This window comes from Bison bison, unplaced genomic scaffold, assembly GCF_000754665.1.
Source record: "Bison bison bison isolate TAMUID 2011002044 unplaced genomic scaffold, Bison_UMD1.0 scf7180017864529, whole genome shotgun sequence".
In the NCBI taxonomy this organism is placed as follows: domain Eukaryota; kingdom Metazoa; phylum Chordata; class Mammalia; order Artiodactyla; family Bovidae; genus Bison; species Bison bison.
Genome location: NW_011495079.1, coordinates 2,735,345 through 2,755,038, shown reverse-complemented (window position 1 = coordinate 2,755,038; position 19,694 = coordinate 2,735,345). Strand labels below are relative to the sequence as shown.

At 39.9% G+C, this 19,694-nt stretch overlaps 1 protein-coding gene and 1 pseudogene across 5 annotated transcripts in view; one reads left to right on the top strand and one right to left on the bottom strand.

The window, feature by feature from the left end:
• Positions 1-224: 224 nt before the first annotated feature.
• LOC104982239 lies at positions 225-6,043 on the top strand (annotated as a pseudogene). The gene has a single exon (XR_824490.1). The product of XR_824490.1 is annotated as a formin-2-like (transcript).
• Positions 5,548-19,694, bottom strand: part of APAF1 (apoptotic peptidase activating factor 1) — an 87,157-nt gene continuing 73,010 nt past the window's right edge. For 2 of the 4 annotated variants that reach the window (XM_010831576.1, XM_010831575.1), the window contains exons 25-27: positions 15,672-15,797; positions 13,656-13,802; positions 5,548-7,479 (exon numbers count right to left, since the gene is read on the bottom strand). In XM_010831576.1, coding sequence (XP_010829878.1) covers positions 7,333-7,479; positions 13,656-13,802; positions 15,672-15,797 — 420 coding nt within the window. In that variant the 3' untranslated portion in view covers positions 5,548-7,332. The remainder of the gene's footprint in view (positions 7,480-13,655; positions 13,803-15,671; positions 15,798-19,694) is intronic. The other 2 variants (XM_010831577.1, XM_010831578.1) reach the window with 1 other exon arrangement.

The window sequence follows — 19,694 nt, the reverse complement described above, 5'->3', positions numbered from 1 at the left end:
TCTGCTCCTGCCCTGTAGTCTTGGGCTTCCCTGGTAGCTCACATAGTAAAGAATCTGCCTGCAATGCAGGAGACCCGGGTTTGATCCCTGGACTGGGAAGATCCCTGAAGAAGGGAATGAACCCACTCCAATATTCTTGCCCAGAGAATTTCATGGACAGAGGAGCCCAGCAGGCCACAGTCCATGGAGTCACAAAGAGTCAGACATGACTCAACGACCAACACTTTCACTTTCATATCTATAGTCTGAAGGATAGGGGTTACAAGCAAGGGAATCCATTCAAGTGACCATCTTCAGAGACTAAGAGTTCTTAGAAAACCATTTCTCCTTCTCTAAAAGTTGGTAAGTAAATTATAATAACAACACAGAACATATGTTGAATAGATCACCATACTTGCCAACTGAAACACTCCAGGGATATGTTTATTCATTTTATATAATCTGGAAGCAAATCTTTTTTATCGAAGTAAAATTTTACTTTTGCCTAATGATGCTTCACAATAAAGTGCCAAATTAAAACAGGAAGATAAAGAAAATGCTGGTGATCTGATACATCTTGACAGTCTTGTGACATCCTAGTGCAGAGGGAGAACAAAGAATGCACTATGGGCATGAGGGTATCCGAGAATTCCAATCACTCAGCAAAGAGGTGCTCAGGCACCAACTGAAGCTGGGCTTCCAGCAGACTGGAATGAAACACCTGGCAGACCTGGCTTTTGTGGAGTTTGTGATCTAATGGGGGCTCCACTAAGCAAACAGTACAGGGCAATAAAATCCATGACAGAGAAAAGGGGGGGCTACAAGAGGACAGGGGAGCCTTCAGCAGAAGGGTTATCTCAAGGAAAAAGACAAGGAGGAATTAGGAACAAAAACCAGGTTGGGGAGGGGCAGTGTAGAAGTGAGAACAGCTACAAAAGCTACAGAAGCAAGAGAACACAGCAGGTCCAGGGTTTTAAAGAGAAGTGACACGATAAGATGAGCAGTCTGGAAAGATCACTCAGAGGCAGGACTGCTAGAAGAGAGCACAACTAGGGAAGTGCCTGCTGCCACATGAAAGCTGAAGAGACCCAAATAACATCAAGGAATGTGCAGTGAGCACTTTCTTGGTCCAAGCACTGATACACTAAGTACTTCATGAACATTCTTATTAGATCCTTACAACAATCCTGAGGAGGAACTTCTACAGATGAGACAACTGCTGGTATTTTATTCTCTCATTTCCCCAATTTTCCCCAAAAACTAAAATGTGTTTGTTGCCTTCACTGCTGCTTAAAACAGTACAAGGCACAGTAGATACTCAAGGCATAGAGGATGAGACAGGTGGCTGAATGAACCAATAAAGCAATCTTACCCGAGAGCACACAGAGTGAAGGACCCCATGCCCACTGCACTTACCACACTAGGTTGCAATTGTTAGTCTCTGCTGGTCCTTCTCCGTCTCGTATGCTGGTCCCTCAGCTCACCAACCTCCAGACTGTGCCGAGCTCAAAACAGGGCTTTCTTCTGTCTTATCTACATCCATTTCATTGAATCTCATCCTATGGTTTTAAATACCATCAATTGGCTGATGACTCTCAGCTTTTTATCTCCATCAGAGACTTCCCCTCATGAACTCTAGACCTTTTTTTTCAGTGGGGGGTAGGGATGGGGGAGGAGGATGGAGTGCAGCCCGAGGGATCTTAGTTCACCAGTTAGGATCAAAGCCCTAGTTCACCAACTAGGGCTCACAGCAGTGAAAGCTAGACCACCAGGAATTCCCTCCAGACCCTTTTCTTCAATCACTTACTCAACATTACTTGGCTGCCTAACACTCACCTCGAACTTACTTTGTCCGAAAGTCAGCTCCTTTCTCTGCCTTCTCATCTCAGTCAAATGGCAACTATATTCTTCCAGTTGCTCAAGTCAGAGGCCAACACGTTGGTATTGTTCTTGACTTGTCCCTCTCAAACCTTTATCTGCTCCATCAGCAACTCTTATTAACACTTACCTTTAAAATATATCCAGAATTCAGCTTGTCACAGCCTCTACTGCTGCCACACCCAGTCTGGCCGCCTTCATTTTGCCCAAATTATTGTAAAAGCTTCTCAGTGGTCTCCCCAATTCCCTCCCTGCTTTTTTGATTCTCAACTGCCACGTTTATGTCCAATGCCTCCACTGTTCACAGTCCTGTGCTGGCTCCTGTCTCAGGCGAGACGTCCTCGCCCTGGCCTGGGAGACCCCCTGAAGAGCTGGCTGCATCTCCTACTGTGCTCCTAGCTCTGTCTTCTCTGGCCACAGTGGCCCCCTTGCCTTTGCTGGAGCAGACCAAGCCATCCCAATGTCAAGCCTTCGTACTTGCTGTATCCTCACTTGGGGACACTCTCCAGACACCTGCCTGACTCACTACCTCACCTTTGAGGTCTCAAGTGCCACCCCCTGAATGAGCAGCCCCCCTGTAACTGCAACCCTCCTTCTCCCTACTCACATACAAGCTAATCACTAAATTTGACTTTTTGTCTGTGTCTCCTGAGCCCCCAACTGCAAGACGGCAAGGACTCTACTTGGCTCACTGTTATATCCCCAATACTAACAAAATTGCGAAGCACAGGGCAGATCTCAGGGCAGATCTCAATAAATATATACTGAATGAAAGAAGGAATGAATGAATTCTCTTCTTTACAGGATCTTCTCCGTGCTGGCCACACTGGGCATCAGAGACAAACTGAAGAGACAGAAAATTTCAATAGAACTGCATTACAACCAATAAGGCATAGAGGCTGATGGCTTTAATTTGAAGAATCTCCCATATGTGTTTTCTGATCAAAAAAGAACAAGCAAGGAGTCTGAAATAATCTGAAAATGCTTTTCAAAAATATTTTAGGAATTTTATTATAAAATTTTTAATTCATGTATTAAAATGTATACCAAGGCAAAAAAATCATGTAAGCATATCACAAATACAAAACAGTTTTCAAAACATACCCAATGTAAAAAAAAAAAAACACACACACACACACACACAAAATACAATGTATTTCCAATTAAAAAACAATAATAATAAAGCAAGGAGAAATGTTTGAAAAATGCTCATCCAAAAGTAAAAACAAAAACCCTCCCCTTGACTGGCCACTTAAGCTGCCTTGAAAGGCTCTTCTTCTTCCCTCATGTTACCTGGTCTTTCTTGTTATTTTTCTTTTTATTTGTAAGATAAGGGCCAATCAAGGCATTTTTAAAGGCATATCTGTTGCTATACTTTCATAGTCAAGTGACTTAATTCCAAAAGTTATAACTTATACTCTGAGCTATAAACAGAGAGTTCCTAAACACTGTATGTAAATCAAATTATGATTTGGGTACTCTACAAAGAACATGCCACTACAGAAATTTTCTTTTATGAAATTGAGATTTTCACATCACATTTGCTTATGTCACAGTAAGTCCATAATCAGTTCCTCAACCCACCATAAAACAAAAAAAACAAAAACAAATCTAATCAAAGTATTTTATTCACTCTACTTACGGTTCCCTCAAGTGCTAAATAGGAACATCTAATCTAAAATACATCTGGAGTGGTCTATCCCCCTACCCGCCCCACATCTACTAATATGCACCAACAACAGAAACTGGCTCAATGCTTGCCTACTATTAAAGCTGATATTCACTTGATTTAGTTCTTGTTGCAGCAACAAAAATTTTTGAATTTTGTCTTTTTATGTAAGAACCACATCTATTACTAACACTTAACAATATATTTCAGGGAAAATGTTTGGATTTAAGCTGCAAATAAAATTCCTAATCAGGAGGTCAAAAAAGCTAGTTACTGATATTACTGATATGCTTTTCCCTGTCAAAAACTATCTTTGAGTGCTGGCAGTGTCCACATTTGCTGTGCATTAGGATACTTTGACCTCTGCACTGACAAGATCAACTTTACACCTGGGCTGCAGTTAGTCACCCCACACACTCACTGGATTATATTGAAGGGCAGTTTCCCAAGACAGTCCCAGCTGCTTGGCCACCATCTAAACCTCCTGATGAAGAACACAGGCCTAAGGATGCTGACACAGGAAGTGTGTGACATGAAGTCTGAGGGTCAGGCCACTGTCATCCAGTAGCTGGAGCAGACCATTGAGGATCTGAAGACCAGGATAGCTAAGCTGGAGAAGCAATACCTCGCCCTAGAGGCGGGTCTGGAAGCCCTCAGGTTGGGTGAAAATGACGTCGGATATGAAAGGACTGTACAGGCCAGGTCCATCCGGACATCCTCGATGGAAGAGGGTGGTGTGCTGGCGCTTCCTCCTGGGGAGGCCCCACCAGTGGGCCCCCACCCTTGACCGCACATGGAGAATCAGTGGAGCTGCCCTTGCCTTCAGGACCTCAGACCAAGTTCTGCTCAGAAATCTCTTTGGTCGTGTCTCCAAAGCGAGTATCAGTTTAGCTTGATGGACAGCCATCCCTCCAGCCTCCACCGCCTGCATTCCTTCCCTGGTCTGACAGTCACAGACAGGCCAGAGACGCCTGTACTTCACTTATTTGGGAAAAAATTGAAGAGCCATCCATAGATTCACCCAAAAGCCATCCAAAAGACCTCAGAAAACTCAAGAAAGACCTGAGAGCCTGTGAAGTTGAAGCGGGGAAAGTTTACCAAGTGTCCTCAAAAGAGCACATTTAGCCTTTCAAAAATAACATGGAACAATTTCTTATTCAAGCTAAAATTGACCAAGAAGCAGAGAAGAACTCACTGACAGAGACTCATAAGTGCTTTTTGGAGACTACAGCCTATTTCTTCATGAGACCAAAAACTGGAGAGAAGGAAGTGTCCCCAAATGTTTTCTTCAGTATCTGGCATGAATTTGAGGAATTGTTTTCTAAATATACTGTCAAGGAAAGGAAGAAACCCATTTCTGGCACTATCACAAAGACCATGGCTAAGTTGTCAAGTTACTAAGCAACAAAAGGTCTCAAAGCAGTTGGAATATCGATGTCTAGCCTTCACTTAGATATGAAAGATATACAACATGCTGTGGTGAACTTGGACAATTCTGTGGTTGACCTAAAGACCCTTCAAGCTCTCTATGAGAATAGATATGCACAGTCAGTTGAACTGGAAAAAACTGAAAAGCATATTCAGTCCTCCAAAGACAAGGAAAACGCCAAGTCTCTGGACAAACCTGAGCAGTTCCTTTATGAACTGTCACTAATCCCCAACTTTCAGAGTGAGTCTTTTGCATCCTGTTTCAGTCCACATTTTCAGAAACCATTTGCTCAATTCGGTGCAAACTGGAGCTGCTACAGAAGTTGTGTGAGACATTAAAACATGGCTCAAGGGTTATGCAGGTTTTGGGTTCGGTTCTTGGCTTTGGCAACTACATGAATGGTGGAAATAAAACTCGGGGACAGGCAGACAGTTTTGAATTAGATATTCTCCCAAAGCTGAAAGATGTTAAAAGCAATGACAATAGCAGAAGCCTGTTGTCACATATCGTGTCATATTATATTTGCAATTTTGATGAGGACGCTGGGAAAGAACAGTGTGTGTTTCCACTGCCCGAATCCCAGGACCTCTTTCAGGCCTCGCAGATGAAGTGTGAAGATTTTCAAAAAGACCTCAGAAAACTCAAGAAAGACCTGAGAGCCTGTGAAGTTGAAGCAGGGAAAGTTTACTAAGTATCTTCAAAAGAGCACATTTAGCCTTTCAAAGATAATATGGAACAATTTCTCATTCAAGCTAAAATTGACCAAGAAGCAGAGGAGAACTCACTGACAGAGACTCATAAGTGTTTTTTGGAGACTACAGCCTATTTCTTCATGAGACCAAAAATTGGAGAGAAGGAAGTGTCCCCAAACATTTTCTTCAGTATCTGGCATGAATTCAGCTCTGACTTTAAAGACTTTCGGAAGAAAGAGAACAAACTTATTCTACAAGAAGAGTAAAACAAACTGAAGAGGTGTGTAGGCAGAAAAAGGGAAAATCACTCTATAAAATAAAATCAAGACATGACTCTGGAATTAAAGCAAAAATAAGCATGAAAACCTGACCAATGAAAAGCAGAACAAAAATGAGTCACTGCAGCTGCTTCCATCGTCCTGTCTCCTTTAGTCCCTCCATGTGTATATGAACTTCAATGATACAATGGGGCATTTAACAGAGATTGCTATGTGCAATACTGTATTTAGTGTTTCTATTTTAATTTTTCTAGAATGTTAATTTATATGAAAATAAAATACATAAAAGAAAAAAAAAGAAAAACTATCTTTTCTAATTTCTTTTTTTAATTAACTTTCGAGGGAGAGAAAGGAGGAGGAAGAGAAGGGAAGGAAAACAGACTGGCTGGGAGGTTAAAGGTGACATCTTCCAGTCACAATGACTCTTCCAGTATGGTGTAGAAAACCAGAGAATTCTCTTGAAATTCCCTAAGAGAACAGCACTGGCAATGCCATTCATCTAAAAATAAATGGAATTCAGAAGAAAATTATTATTAACTATTTTCTATATCTTAGAAGAAGTCTGTTGTTAAAACTTATGATTAAAATTAGCTCCTCCTCAATTATTCCAATTTACTAACATTTAAATATGGAACAATTACTTTTAAGAAAAGAGAGAAAGTGAGGATTAAGAAAGGTTAAGTTCAGTCAAGCAGGAAGTCTGGTACATAAAAAATCAGACAGAGCAGGAGAGGCCCAGTCCAGAGACTGACAGAGTCCAGGTCCAGCCTGGGGCTGCCACAAGCTAAGGAAAAAAGGAAGACCGACAAAATCTACTCTCTACAGCATGCATAACATTTGCTTCACAGAGAGAACTTTGAAACCTAAGACTCACTTATCAAGCGAATTAAAGAAAATTTTGCAAACTGTGCACATAGACACAATATTTTGAAAGCAAATTTTAAGGTGTGCAAATAGGCTCAGAGATTATATTTGGGAGAAGTATATACCCCCTTGGGGTGTGGTTCAGAAAGCAGGCTACCACCACCCTGAGGCATGGCCTGCACCAATGATAGTATTAAAATATATATATTTCCTTCCAATTATTTTCATTATTATGTCAACCAATTTGAATGTAGCAAGGGAGAATTTTACCAATGGTATAACTAGGTACATATTTACATTTTCATTTGCATCTTAAGGACGAACTGTTAAAAAATGATGGTGATTATGAAAAACAAGATTAAAGGCATGTCCATTTGGGAAAAATTACATTAATATTATTCATCCAACCACAAACACTTTTGTAATGAATGCAATACTACAAAACAATTCACAGCTTTATAAAAGTTAAAGTACAGAGTTTCATTAGGATTTTTTTCCAATTCAAAATTAAAAGAGGTCAACTTACATCACCACTTAACTATTTTACTCTAAAATCTTTAGAATATATAAAATACCAAGATTATCAACAGTCACATATGTTTTGAAGTCAGGGGACACGTGTATTTTCTTAAGATTGGTTCCGTTTGTGTAGAAGGTCTGTGAGGATTCCCCAGTGACAACATTCCACCACTGTGCAGAGAAAAACAAAATTTTTATTAGGCTGGTAATTACAGTGTGAGACAATCTGCAGTGCCAACAGGATCCTTCGCCCCTGCCCCTCCTACTCCCAAATTTAAGCTAATGCCAGGAAAGATGTCTATAGATAGTTTAATGCTAAATACAGTATCATCAACCCAGTCTGCCTTTCATGATTAGCCCTGGTGAGTGCCTCACAGCAACCCCACACCTAACTAACCCCCTTGTAAGGCAAAATGGAGAAACACACAGCCTACTCAAAACTGCAGACACAGGCTACCTAGAGCCCATTACAGCCACAGCTGGACTGAATTCTGTCTGCATGTCCTCAGTAGAATGGCAAGAACAATCCTCTATGTAGTCAAGTAGTCTTGACTACTCATAATATGAGCTGAAGAACAGAATAGGTTCTCTCTACTGAATCCTTTCACCAGGAGTGATTCAAGAGCGCATGACCAAATTTTTTATTTGGGCTTCCCTGGTGGCTCAGTGGTAAAGAATCTGACTGCCAATGCAAAAGACACAGGTTAGATCCCTGATACAGGAAGACCCCACATGCCTCGGAGCAACGAAGCCACAACTCTTGAGCCTGTGCTCTGGAGCACAGGAGCCACAACTACTGAGCCCACGTGTCATACAGCTGGTGCTCTGCAGCAAGAGAAACCACAGCAATGAGAAGCCCATGCGTTGCAATTAGAGAGCAGGCCCTGCTCACCACAACTAGAGAAAAGCCTGTGCAACAACAAAGACCTAGCACAGCCAAAAATAAAAAAATAATTTGTTTTAAAGAGTCTATACATGTATTTGCCAAATAAATACTGAACATTCAACTGCAGGAGGTACTCGGACCAAGTCCTTCCTTTCTCCTCCCAATTGTTGAACTGGCTAAGATTATAATAATATTTATATTCTGTTACCAAATGGAGATCATGATGCTTTACCTATATATATCACAGCTAAGGCAAGAGACCATGTACATGAACAACTTTTGAAAAGGCCTGAGGTACATCAAGATTCTGAGAATTATAAATGCAATGGTCACTTCTGTATCCATGGCAATGCCCAGCATTCTGCCTTGCTCATGTGACTGGATCAACTATTCATGTTCACTATTGGTCATGCTAACCAGTAAAAGCATACCTGTGGACTTACGTAAAGCAACATGTACTAACTTGAAATTTTCCAGAACTAACAATTTTGCACTATAAAACAGCAATGTAATCAAGACTGCGGAGGACAGCCACTAAAGGCAAATCACAGAGACCAGCTGGTCCAACTGCCTCACTTTAAAAGTAAGGAAGCCAGGGCTGAGAGAGAAGAAAGGCGTTGTCACTGTGGATGACACTGCTAGCAGGTGGCAGAAGTGGAACAGATAATCTGGTTTCCCAACCTTGTGCACCCATACCCTTCCCACTATTAAACCTCTCTGCTTGGAAACACTACCCCACAGTCATTAATGTGACCATGGATGAAAAGACAATATTAAACAGGACTCTCTTTTTGGCCATACCACACAGCATGTGGAACCCTTAGTTCCCTAACCAGTGATTTAATCTATGCCCCCTGCAGTGGAAGCACAGAGTCTTAACCACTTAAACAGGACTTACACAGGGGACTTCTAGGGCAGTGCAACTGTTCTGCATAATACTACAATGGTGGACATGCCATTATACATTCATCAAAATTCACAGAATGTACAATACCAAGAGTGAATCCTAACAGAAATTATGGACTTTAGTGATAATGAACATTCATCAGTTGTAACAAATGTACCCTCTGGTGGAGGATGTTGATAGTGGGGAGGCTTATATGTGGAGGCGGTGGGGTATATGAGAACTCTGTACTTTTCAACCAGCTTTACTGTGAAACTAAATTTGCTCTAAGAAATAATTTTTTTTTAGAAATAGCAGGTAAAGGAAAGGATACATTGGGAATTGGGGACTAACAGGTACAAACTATTATATATAAAATAGATAAGCAATAAGGACCTACTGTTACAGCACAGAGAATTATATTCAACACCTATATTATAAATATATATATAACTGAACCATTTTGCTGTACAACTGAAACACTAAATCAACTACACTTCACTTTTTTAAAAACGGAAAAAAATAGCTAACATTTACTCAGGTACACGATGTGCCACCTGTGTACTTCACATGTATTAACTCCTTTAACCCTCCCAACCCTATGAGGTAGGTATTATTATTACACCGATTTTATAGATGAGAAATCATCTTATGCAAGATCTCAAAGCTAATGAGTGGCAGAGCTAGGCTCTGAATTCAGGCAGTCTGCCCCAAGGCTCATTCTCCTGAACTTAATATTCTGTTGCCTCTAAGTAATGGCAAACCTGTACTTATCACCATGTATTTAATATTTCAAATCAGCCTTTCTCCTCACAGGTATAACTTACTGTGGATTTCTTGCCTTTCTAACAGGATGTACTCTGTGGTATAACACAAGTAAATCACATTATATTTAACTTATAAATAGAAATAATTTTAAAAGTTAAGAGCTTTTTAGCTACTGGATACACACTTTATCTTACTGACATTCAATTTATATAGCTTGGGTTATAAACAGACTCAAAAGGCCTATTTTCTTGGATACTACAGCAGCTATTTCTTTTTACTTTTTAATTTGCTTTGTGCTTTTGCATAGTCTCATTAACATGCTGGGTAGATGCAGGCTGGGCTATATCATAATCAGTTTAACCATGCTGGTAACCAAACCAGAAGAAAGAACAGCCTGTCACTGAAATATACAGACTTAATACATAGGCTATAGGTTCTTTCACGCTCAATACATAACTCTACAGACGTTGATTCTGCTGTTTATCTCGTGCTTCTCTAGGAACGCTGGCTATCTAGTCACTGTTCTCTATTCTGTCTTGTAAGCCAGACTCACAATTCTGTGACAGTCTTCTATGGGGTCCAGAGCATCAAAAGACAGGGTCTCTAGAAGCTCAATGTCAAAGCTGAGCAGTTAAGTTTTTCACCAGTTAATACAGCTGAAGACTCCCAGCTTCCAACACAAAAACAGCAATGCTGCTCCCCTAAGAATTATCCTTGGAGCAGTTTATCTCTACACTCAAGGAGGACAAGGGGTAACAGTATCTCAATCCCCCAATAACTAAATAAAGGCATGCCTTTCTTTGCTGCTACTGTTTAGTCGCTGAGTCATGCCCGTGACCCCATGGGCCTTTATTTAGGTACAGGCTAATGCAACATTTTGTGAACTACAGTGTACTTTCAATGTAAACTTGTAAAATGAACCACAACACACATCCTCTCATAGAGCTAAAAACTGCCCTCTGACTTCTCTTTTCTACAAGCTAGAGTATTCATTAAATAAAATTGCATTTATATAGGTGCCATATATCCAAAAACTTCAATTCAGTCATTCAGATATTTTTGAACATCTATACTGTGCTAATGTTCAAATTACACCACAACTGCACTCATTTCACATGCTAGCAAATGCTCAAAATTCTCCAAGCGAGGCTTCAAAAGTACAGGAACCGAGAACTTCCAGATGTTCAAGATGAATTTAGAAAAGGCAGAGGAACCAGATATCAAATGGCCAACATTTGTTGGATCATAAAAAGCAGCAAGAGAATTCCAGAAAAACATCTACTTCTGCTTCATTGACTACACTAAAGCCTTTGGCTGAATGGATCACAACAAACTGGGGAAAATTATTAAAAGGATGGGAATACCAGACCACCTTACCTGCCTCCTGAAAAATCTATATACAGGTCAAGAAGCAACAGTTAGAACCTGTCATGGAACAATGGACTGGTTCCAAATTGGGCAAGGAGTACATCAAGGCTGTATGTTTTCACAGTGATTATTTAACTTTATAAGCAGAATACATCATGCAAAATGCCAACCTGGATGAAGCACAAGCTGGAATCAAGACTGCTGGGAGAAATATAAGATATGCAGATGACACCTCCCTTATGGCAGAAAGAGAAGAGGAACTAAAGAGCCTCTTGATTAAAGTGAAAGAGGAGAGAAAAAGCTGGCTTAAAACTCAACATTCAAAAAATGATGATCATGAGATCTGGTCCCATAATTTAATGGCAAATAGCAAGCAGATGGGCAAACAATGGAAACAGTGAGAGAATTTATTTTTTTGAGCTCCAAAATCACTGCAGATGGTGACTGCAGCCATGAAATTGAAAGACGCTTGCTCCTTGGAAGAAAAGCTATGACCAACCTAGATAGCATATTAAAAAGCAGAGACATTACTTTGCCAACAAAGGTCCGTCTAGTGAAAGCTATAGTTTTTCCAGTCATGTATGGATGTTGAGAGTTGGGCCATAAAGAAGGCTGAGCGTTGACGAACTGATGCTTTTTAACTGTGGTGTTAGAGAAAAGTCTTCAGAGTCCCTTGGACTGCAAGGATATCAAACCAGTCAATCCTAAAGGAAATCAGTCCTGAATATTCATTGGAAGGACTGATGCTGAAGCTCCAATACTTTGGCCACCTGATGCAAAGAGCCAACTCATTAGAAAAGACCCTGATGCTAGGGAAGATTGAAGGCAGGAGGAGAAGGGGACGCAGAGGATGAGATGGTTGGATGGTATCACCAACTCAATGGACATGAGTTTGAACAAGCTCCAGGAGATGGTGAAGGACAGGGAAGCCTGGCATGCTGCAGTCCATGCGGTCACAAAGAGTTGGACACGACTGAGCGACTGAACAACAACAATATTGTGCCAGGGGGCTTCCCTGGTAGCTCAGCTGGTTCTCCTGGTCCTTCACCCCTGAGAAGGGACAGGCTACAGACTCCCGTATTCTTGGGCTTCCCGGGTGGCTCAGATGGTAAAGAATCCACTGGCAACTCAGGAGACGTGGGTTTAATCCCTGGGTTGGGAAGATCCCCTGGAGAAGGGAATGGCAACTCACTCCAGTATTCTTGCCTGGAGAATCCCATGGACAGAGGAGCCTGGCGGGCTACAGTCCACGGGGTCGCAAAGAGTCAGATGCAACTGGGCGATGAAGCACAGTTGTGAAGTACACAACACTACACTACAGTACACATACACTACAGTATGTAAGTACACATACTGTACTAGACAGTTAAAATCATCTCCTACCCTTGAACGTTTTCAGGAAGAAAAACACAGTATCACAAGATCTAATTCAACAGCATTCCATATTAAGCGATCAGTACAATATACAGTACCATCTTCAAACTCCTTTTACACACCAACTGCTACTCAAAAGGCTCAGCTCCAGCATCCCTTCCCCAGGAACCCTCTGTCGTCTCCTTTGTGCTTCCAGTATCCTTCTGCAGACATGTCCTAGAACCCCTCTTACACTTATGAGACTTTATTTACTGTCTGTTTCCCCCAAAGACTGTCAACCACCTAGGCAAGAACCAAGTTTTAAACTCTGTCCCACACAGGAGAGTCAGCACACAGTGGCACTTAGTACACTTTTAGTGAGGGGACGGATAAAAAGATGCAAGCATCAAAAACAACCCTGAGGCACCACAACATACTCGACAGTGGCCTCAGTATTTACTAATACTAGGTTCGTATGAGCAAATGTACTAAGCAATTTTAGGAAATCCACAACCTCTATGAACATCACTTTCCTCACCTACAGACCAAAGATGATAAAATTTAAGTCTCACAAAGCTGGCTACAAAGATGATGTAAGTAAAGCATTTTCTAAACTATAAAGCAATATGTTGCTGTTGCTATTTTTATTATTATTACTACTATAATGATAGTATAATACTATTATTACTATTTTTATTATTGTTACTATTACCACTAATACTTAAGAAAAAAATTTCACAAATAAAAAAATTTTTTTAAGACTTTCAACCAACACAGTTCACAATTCGCAAAGTAGGAAATCAAATCCAGTTAAACACCCTACTTTCTAGTCATTCTGATCATCTAAGACTTGTATGGGGTGGTATGAGAGCTCTGGTCTGAGAATATCCCTAACACTGTCATCAGAGCTTCCGAAAGATCTGAGGAAAGCAGCCTTGTAGATCCATCTTGACACCCAAAACAGGTAATAGTAACTGCCCCTCCTTTCTGATGGGTTGTATGAGGCCCAACTGAGACACAAGATGTGAAAATAGCTTGGCAAGTAGGGTACAGGCTGCTCTTTTCCTTCAGTCTTTAAGAATCCCTCACCTTGAGATATCCTCCAGCAGAAACAAGCATTTTGGTGTCTGGAGAAAAGCAAAGGTCGGTCACCCAGCCTCCATGAGTAGCAGCTCCTTCTTCTACTGAAATCGGAGCACACAAATGAAGAAGCTCACCGTTTGAGACATTCCATATCTACAAAAGTGATACACAGTTCATTAGCAGGCTTACTCAGAAGTTTTATATCTATCTCATCTGGAAAATATATGGAAATTTTTCTTAAAAATATAATTACAATTCAGTGATACCTTAGTAATTTTTTTAGACTACATTCTTTTTCAAATTAAATAATATATATACAATTAAAATGCATTACTTATGATATTTATCATTAACTATACTCCAAAAAAAAAAAAAAATAACAAAAGGACTTAAGAGTGATTAATTAGAAAACTGCAACTCTTTCACTGAATAAAAAGAGTATGATAGGAGAAGCAGGGAATAAACAAAAAAGGCCTAACAAATTAAACTACCTCAAAAGAAAAAAGAATTCTAGTTTAGGATCTAGAATAACGACAGATAGAATACAAACACCTAAAGTACACATATTTTAAAACAGTAAGTCCAGTAAGTTTTTTTTATACACATATGCATAATTTTTAATATTTTATATGTATAAAGTAAGGAAGCAAACATATAAAATTCACTAAGATTATTTTACTGAACTCCTATAAACAACCTAATTACTAAAAGATACTAATATTTCCATTTAATTCCAGTGATAATATATCAGCAGTACTCTAATTTTTCAAAGAAACTACACATCAGAATAAGAAAAACAGAGGCATAAATAGCAAAAGAAAATAATAAAAATCATCATTTGTAAATATCTCCCTGGGAAATCCAAGAGAACCAATTGGAAAACTGACTAGAAAGAATTCAGTAAGACAGCTAGATATATATATATATATATATAATTTACTGCTTTCCTGTATTTTTGAAAAATCAAGTGGACAAATTTTTTTTAATGTACTAAAGAAAATTTTTTGAATAGCACTTAAAGAGAGACAATTTTTACCTTTAGGGCTTTCTGGAAAAATGAAACACTGCCTTATAACCAATAAAGAGGTCCTTTCATCCAGAGATGAGGACTCAGAGCAAAACCAATGTTCCCAAAGCAGCCCTGCTCCTTCAGCAGGTGTGATATTTTTGAGAATGGCATAGAGATTACTTAGTTGATTACTTAGTTCTTTTTTTTTTTTAATTAATTTTATTTTATTTTTAAACTTTACATAATTGTATTAGTTTTGCCAAATATCAAAATGAATCCACCACAGGTATACATGTGATTACTTAGTTCTTAAGCAAGAGAATCTTATTTTCCTAGAAGGCCTATCTGATAATGCCTCTGTTCCAGCAAACTGCATACTATCTCACTCTTCTACATTATATACCTAATTCCTTGAATTTTAATTTCTCTTTCATGAAAAAAAAAAAAAGACTCTCCTTAATTATACTGGTTACCAAAGCACCCCAATGTCCAATCATTTTCAACCACCCAGTGCTTCCAATACAACCAGCAGCAAAGAGCCCCATGAGGACAGCAACAGGCCCTACTCTAAATGTTGACTATTTAATGGATACAGTGCTAAAGAGACCTTTCAGTGCAGAAAACAGCAGAATTGCAATTCATTTATAATCTAGATAACAATTTACAAAAATTATTCTCCTCAAATTCTGCCACTAAAAACAATCTTTGGTTCAGATCCAAGAATTAGGATGAATCATTCTCAAGCTAACAGCAGAGAGCCAACTGCAAATAACTAGGGCATCTGCCTTCTCACATACATAGGAAATGCTTCTAACTCTAAAACGAATTCTTTTCTGCAGTGGAGTGCAGCTGTGAACACAACGTGCACAGGAAACAGAACAAAGCATGCCTCATCCAACCAGAACCCCATAGCCTGTGCTTCCCTGTTACATTAACAAAGGGCCCCGATGTGGTACAGAGGACCAGCCGCAGCTATAAGAAAAACAGTGCTTTCATGTCAGCAAACACCTTACCCTGATTTCTCCATTGTCGTCTCCAGTCGCCAACAAGCTATTGTTCACAGAGAAGGAAGAGCAGCGCACACAGCCTTTGTGGCCTCTCAATTCATGAAGAGGAGAAAGGAGTTCAAAACTCCAAATCTGGAAGGCAATTCAGATTGTTTAGGAATCTAGAAATAAGCAACTACAAACCCTGCCTCGAGTGCTGTGTGTATTAGTTGCTCAGTCTGACTCTGCAACTCCATGGACTGTAGCGAGCCAGGCTCCTCTGTCTATGCAATTCTCCAGGCAAGAATACAGGGGTGGGTCACCATTCTCTTCTCCAGGCAATCTTCCAGACCCAGGGATTGAACCCAGGTCTCTCGCCTTGCAGACAGATTCTTTACTGGCCAGTTAGACATAAGTTCAATCATATGAAGTACTAATATTCAGCAGTTTATAACCTTTTATGAGAGGCCCAAATGCCAATTAGCAACCTTGTTAATATTTTTAGTTTCCCTTTAATTATTCAAGTAAACTTCAGCATAAAGATCAAAGTCACAGCTTCCTTAACTTCTTTAGACTCAAAAGGAAGAACAGCAAAATGGTCTACAGAGTGAAGAAGACTTGAGTGGAGTGCTGGCAACACAATTTATTAGTTCCTTGGCCTAGGACAACCACAAGAGCTTCTGTGGCTTGTTTCTGTATCTGTATGATGGGAATAGTAACACCTGTAGAGTGAAAATTAAATGAGATAATAGGGACTGAAATTCCTAGCCTATCCTTAGTTCTTCTTCACTTTCTGCCATAAGGGTGGTGTCATCTGCATATCTGAGGTTATTGATATTTCTCCTGGCAATCTTGATTCCAGCTTGTGCTTCATCCAGCCCAGCCTTTCTCATCATGTACTCTGCATATAGGTTAAATAAGCAGGGTGACAATATACAGCCATGACGTACTCCTTTCCTGATTTGGAACCAGTCTGTTGTTTCATGTCCAATTCTAACTATTGCTTCCTGACCTGCATACAGATTTCTCAAGAGGCAGGTAAGGTGGTCTGGTATTCCCATCTCTTGAAGAATTTTCCACAGTTTGTCATGACTGACACAGTCAAAGGCTTTGGCATAGTCAATAAGGTAGAAGTTTTTCTGAAACTAACTTTCTTGCTATTTCGATGATCCAACGGATGTTGTCAATTTGATCTCTGGTTCCTTTGCCTTTCCTAAATCCAGCTTGAACATCTGGAAGTTCACGGTTCACGTACTGTTGAAGCCGCACATGGAGAATTTTGAGCATTACTCTACTAGCAAGCGAGATGAGTGCAATTGTGCAGTAGTTTGAACATTCTTTGGCATTGTCTTTCTTTGGGATTGGAATGAAAACTGACTTTTTCCAGTCCTGTGGCCACTGCTGAGTTTTCCAAATTTGCTGACATACTGAGTGCAGCACTTTCACAGCATCATCTTCTAGGATTTGAAATTGCTCAACTGGAATTCCATCACCTCCACTACGTTTGTTCATAGTGATCCTTCCTAAGGCCCACTTGACTTCACATTCCTGGATGTCTGGCTCTAGGTGAGTGATCACACCATCGTGATTATCTGGGTCATGAAGATCTTTCTTTGTATAGTTCTTCTGTGTATTCTTGCCACCTCTTCTTACTAACTTTTGCTTCTGTTAGGTACATACTGTTTCTGTCCTTTATTGTGCCCATCTTTGCATGAATATTCCCTTGGTATCTCTAATTTTCTTGAAGAGATCTCTAATCTTTCCCATTCTATTGTTTTCCTCTATTTCTTTGTACTGATTGATCACTGAGGAAGGTTTTCTTATCTCTCCTTGCTATTCTTTGGAACTCTGCATTCAAATGGGTATATCTTTCCTTTTCTCCTTTGCCTTTTGAATCTCTTCTTTTCATAGCTGTTTGTAAGGCCTCCTCAGACAACCGTTTTGCCTTTTTGCATTTCTTTTTCTTGGGGATGGTCTTGATCACTGCCTCCTGTACAATGTCACTAAACTCCATTCACAGTTCATTGGGCCCTCTATCAGAACTAATCCCTTGAATCTAGTTCTCACTGTATAATCATAAGGATTTGATGAAGGTCATACCTGAATGGTCTAGTGGTTTTCCCTACTTTCTTCAATTTAAGTCTGAATTTGGCAATAAGGAGTTCACGATGTGAGCCACAGTCAGCTCCCAGTCTTGTTTTTGCAGACTGTATAGAGCTTCTCCATCTTTGGCTACAAAGAATATAATCAATCTGATTTCAGTATTGACCATCTGGTGAGGTCCATGTATAGAGTCTTCTCTAGTGTTATTGGAAGAGGGTGTTTGCTATGAGAGTGCATTCTCTTGGCAGAACTCTATTAGCCTTTGCCCTGCTTCATTCTGTTACTCCAGGTATTTCTTGACTGTCTACTTTTGCATTCCAGTCCCCTATAATGAAAAGGACATCTTTTTTGGGTGTTAGTTTTAGAAGGTCTTGACAGGTCTTCATAGAACTGTACAACTTCAGTTTCTTTAGCATTACTGGTAGGGGCATAGACTTGGATTACTGTGATATTGAATGGTTTGCCTTGGAAAGGAACAGAGATCATTCTGCCATTTTTAAGATTGCATCCAAGGACTGCATTTTGGACTGTTGTTGACTATGATAGCTACTGCATCTCTTCTAAGGGATTCTTGCCCACAGCAGTAGATATAATGGTCATCTGTTTTTGTTTTTGTTTTTTTTGCAAAGTCCACGTAACTTTTATTGCTGCTCTTTGAATGGTTTATAGACTATTTTTTTTTAAAGCTTGTCACTTAGATTTTTTTTTTTCTTTTTTAATTTAACTTTACAATATTGTATTGGTTTTGCCATATATCAAAATGAATCTGCCACAGGTATACATGTGTTCCCCATCCTGAACCCTCCTCCCTCCTCCCTCCCCATACCATCCCTCTGGGTCGTCCCAGTGCACCAGCCCCAAGCATCCAGTATCGTGCATCAAACCTGGACTGGTGACTCGTTTCATATATGATATTATACATATTTCAATGCCATTCTCCCAAATCATCCCACCCTCTCCCTCTCCCATAGAGTCCATAAGACTGTTCTATACATCAGTGTCTCTTTTGCTGTCTCGTACACAGGGTTGTTACCATCTTTCTAAATTCCATATATATGCGTTAGTATACTGTATTGGTGTCTTTCTTTCTGGCTTACTTCACTCTGTATAATAGGCTCCAGTTTCATCCACCTCATTAGAACTGATTCAAATGTATTCTTTTTAATGGCTGAGTAATACTCCATTGTGTATATGTACCACAGCTTTCTTATCCATTCATCTGATGATGGACATCTAGGTTGCTTCCATGTCCTGGCTATTATAAACAGTGCTGTGATGAACATTGAGGTACACGTGTCTCTTTCAATTCTTGTTTCCTCAGTGTGTATGCCCAGCAGTGGGACTGCTGGATCATAAGGCAGTTCTATTTTCAGTTTTTTAAGGAATCTCCACACTGTTCTCCATAGTGGCTGTACTAGTTTGCATTCCCACCAACAGTGGAAGAGGGTTCCCTTTTCTCCACATCCTCTCCAGCATTTATTGTTTGTAGACTTTTGGATTGCAGCCATTCTAACTGGCGTGAAATGGTACCTCATAGTGGTTTTGATTTGCATTTCTCTGATAATGAGTGATGTTGAGCATCTTTTCATGTGTTTGTTAGCCATGTGTATGTCTTCTTTGGAGAAATGTCTATTTAGTTCTTTGGCCCATTTTTTGATTGGGTCATTTATTTTTCTGGAATTGAGCTGTAGGAGTTGCTTGTATATTTTTGAGATTAGTTGTTTGTCTGTTGCTTCATTTGCTATTATTTTCTCCCATTCTGAAGGCTGTCTTTTCACTTTGCTTATAGTTTCCTTTGTTGTGCAGAAGCTTTAAAGTTTAATTAGGTCCCATAAATCCACGCACATATGGACACCTTATCTTTGACAAAGGAGGCAAGAATATACAATGGATTAAAGACAATCTCTTTAACAAGTGGTGCTGGGAAAACTGGTCAACCACTTGTAA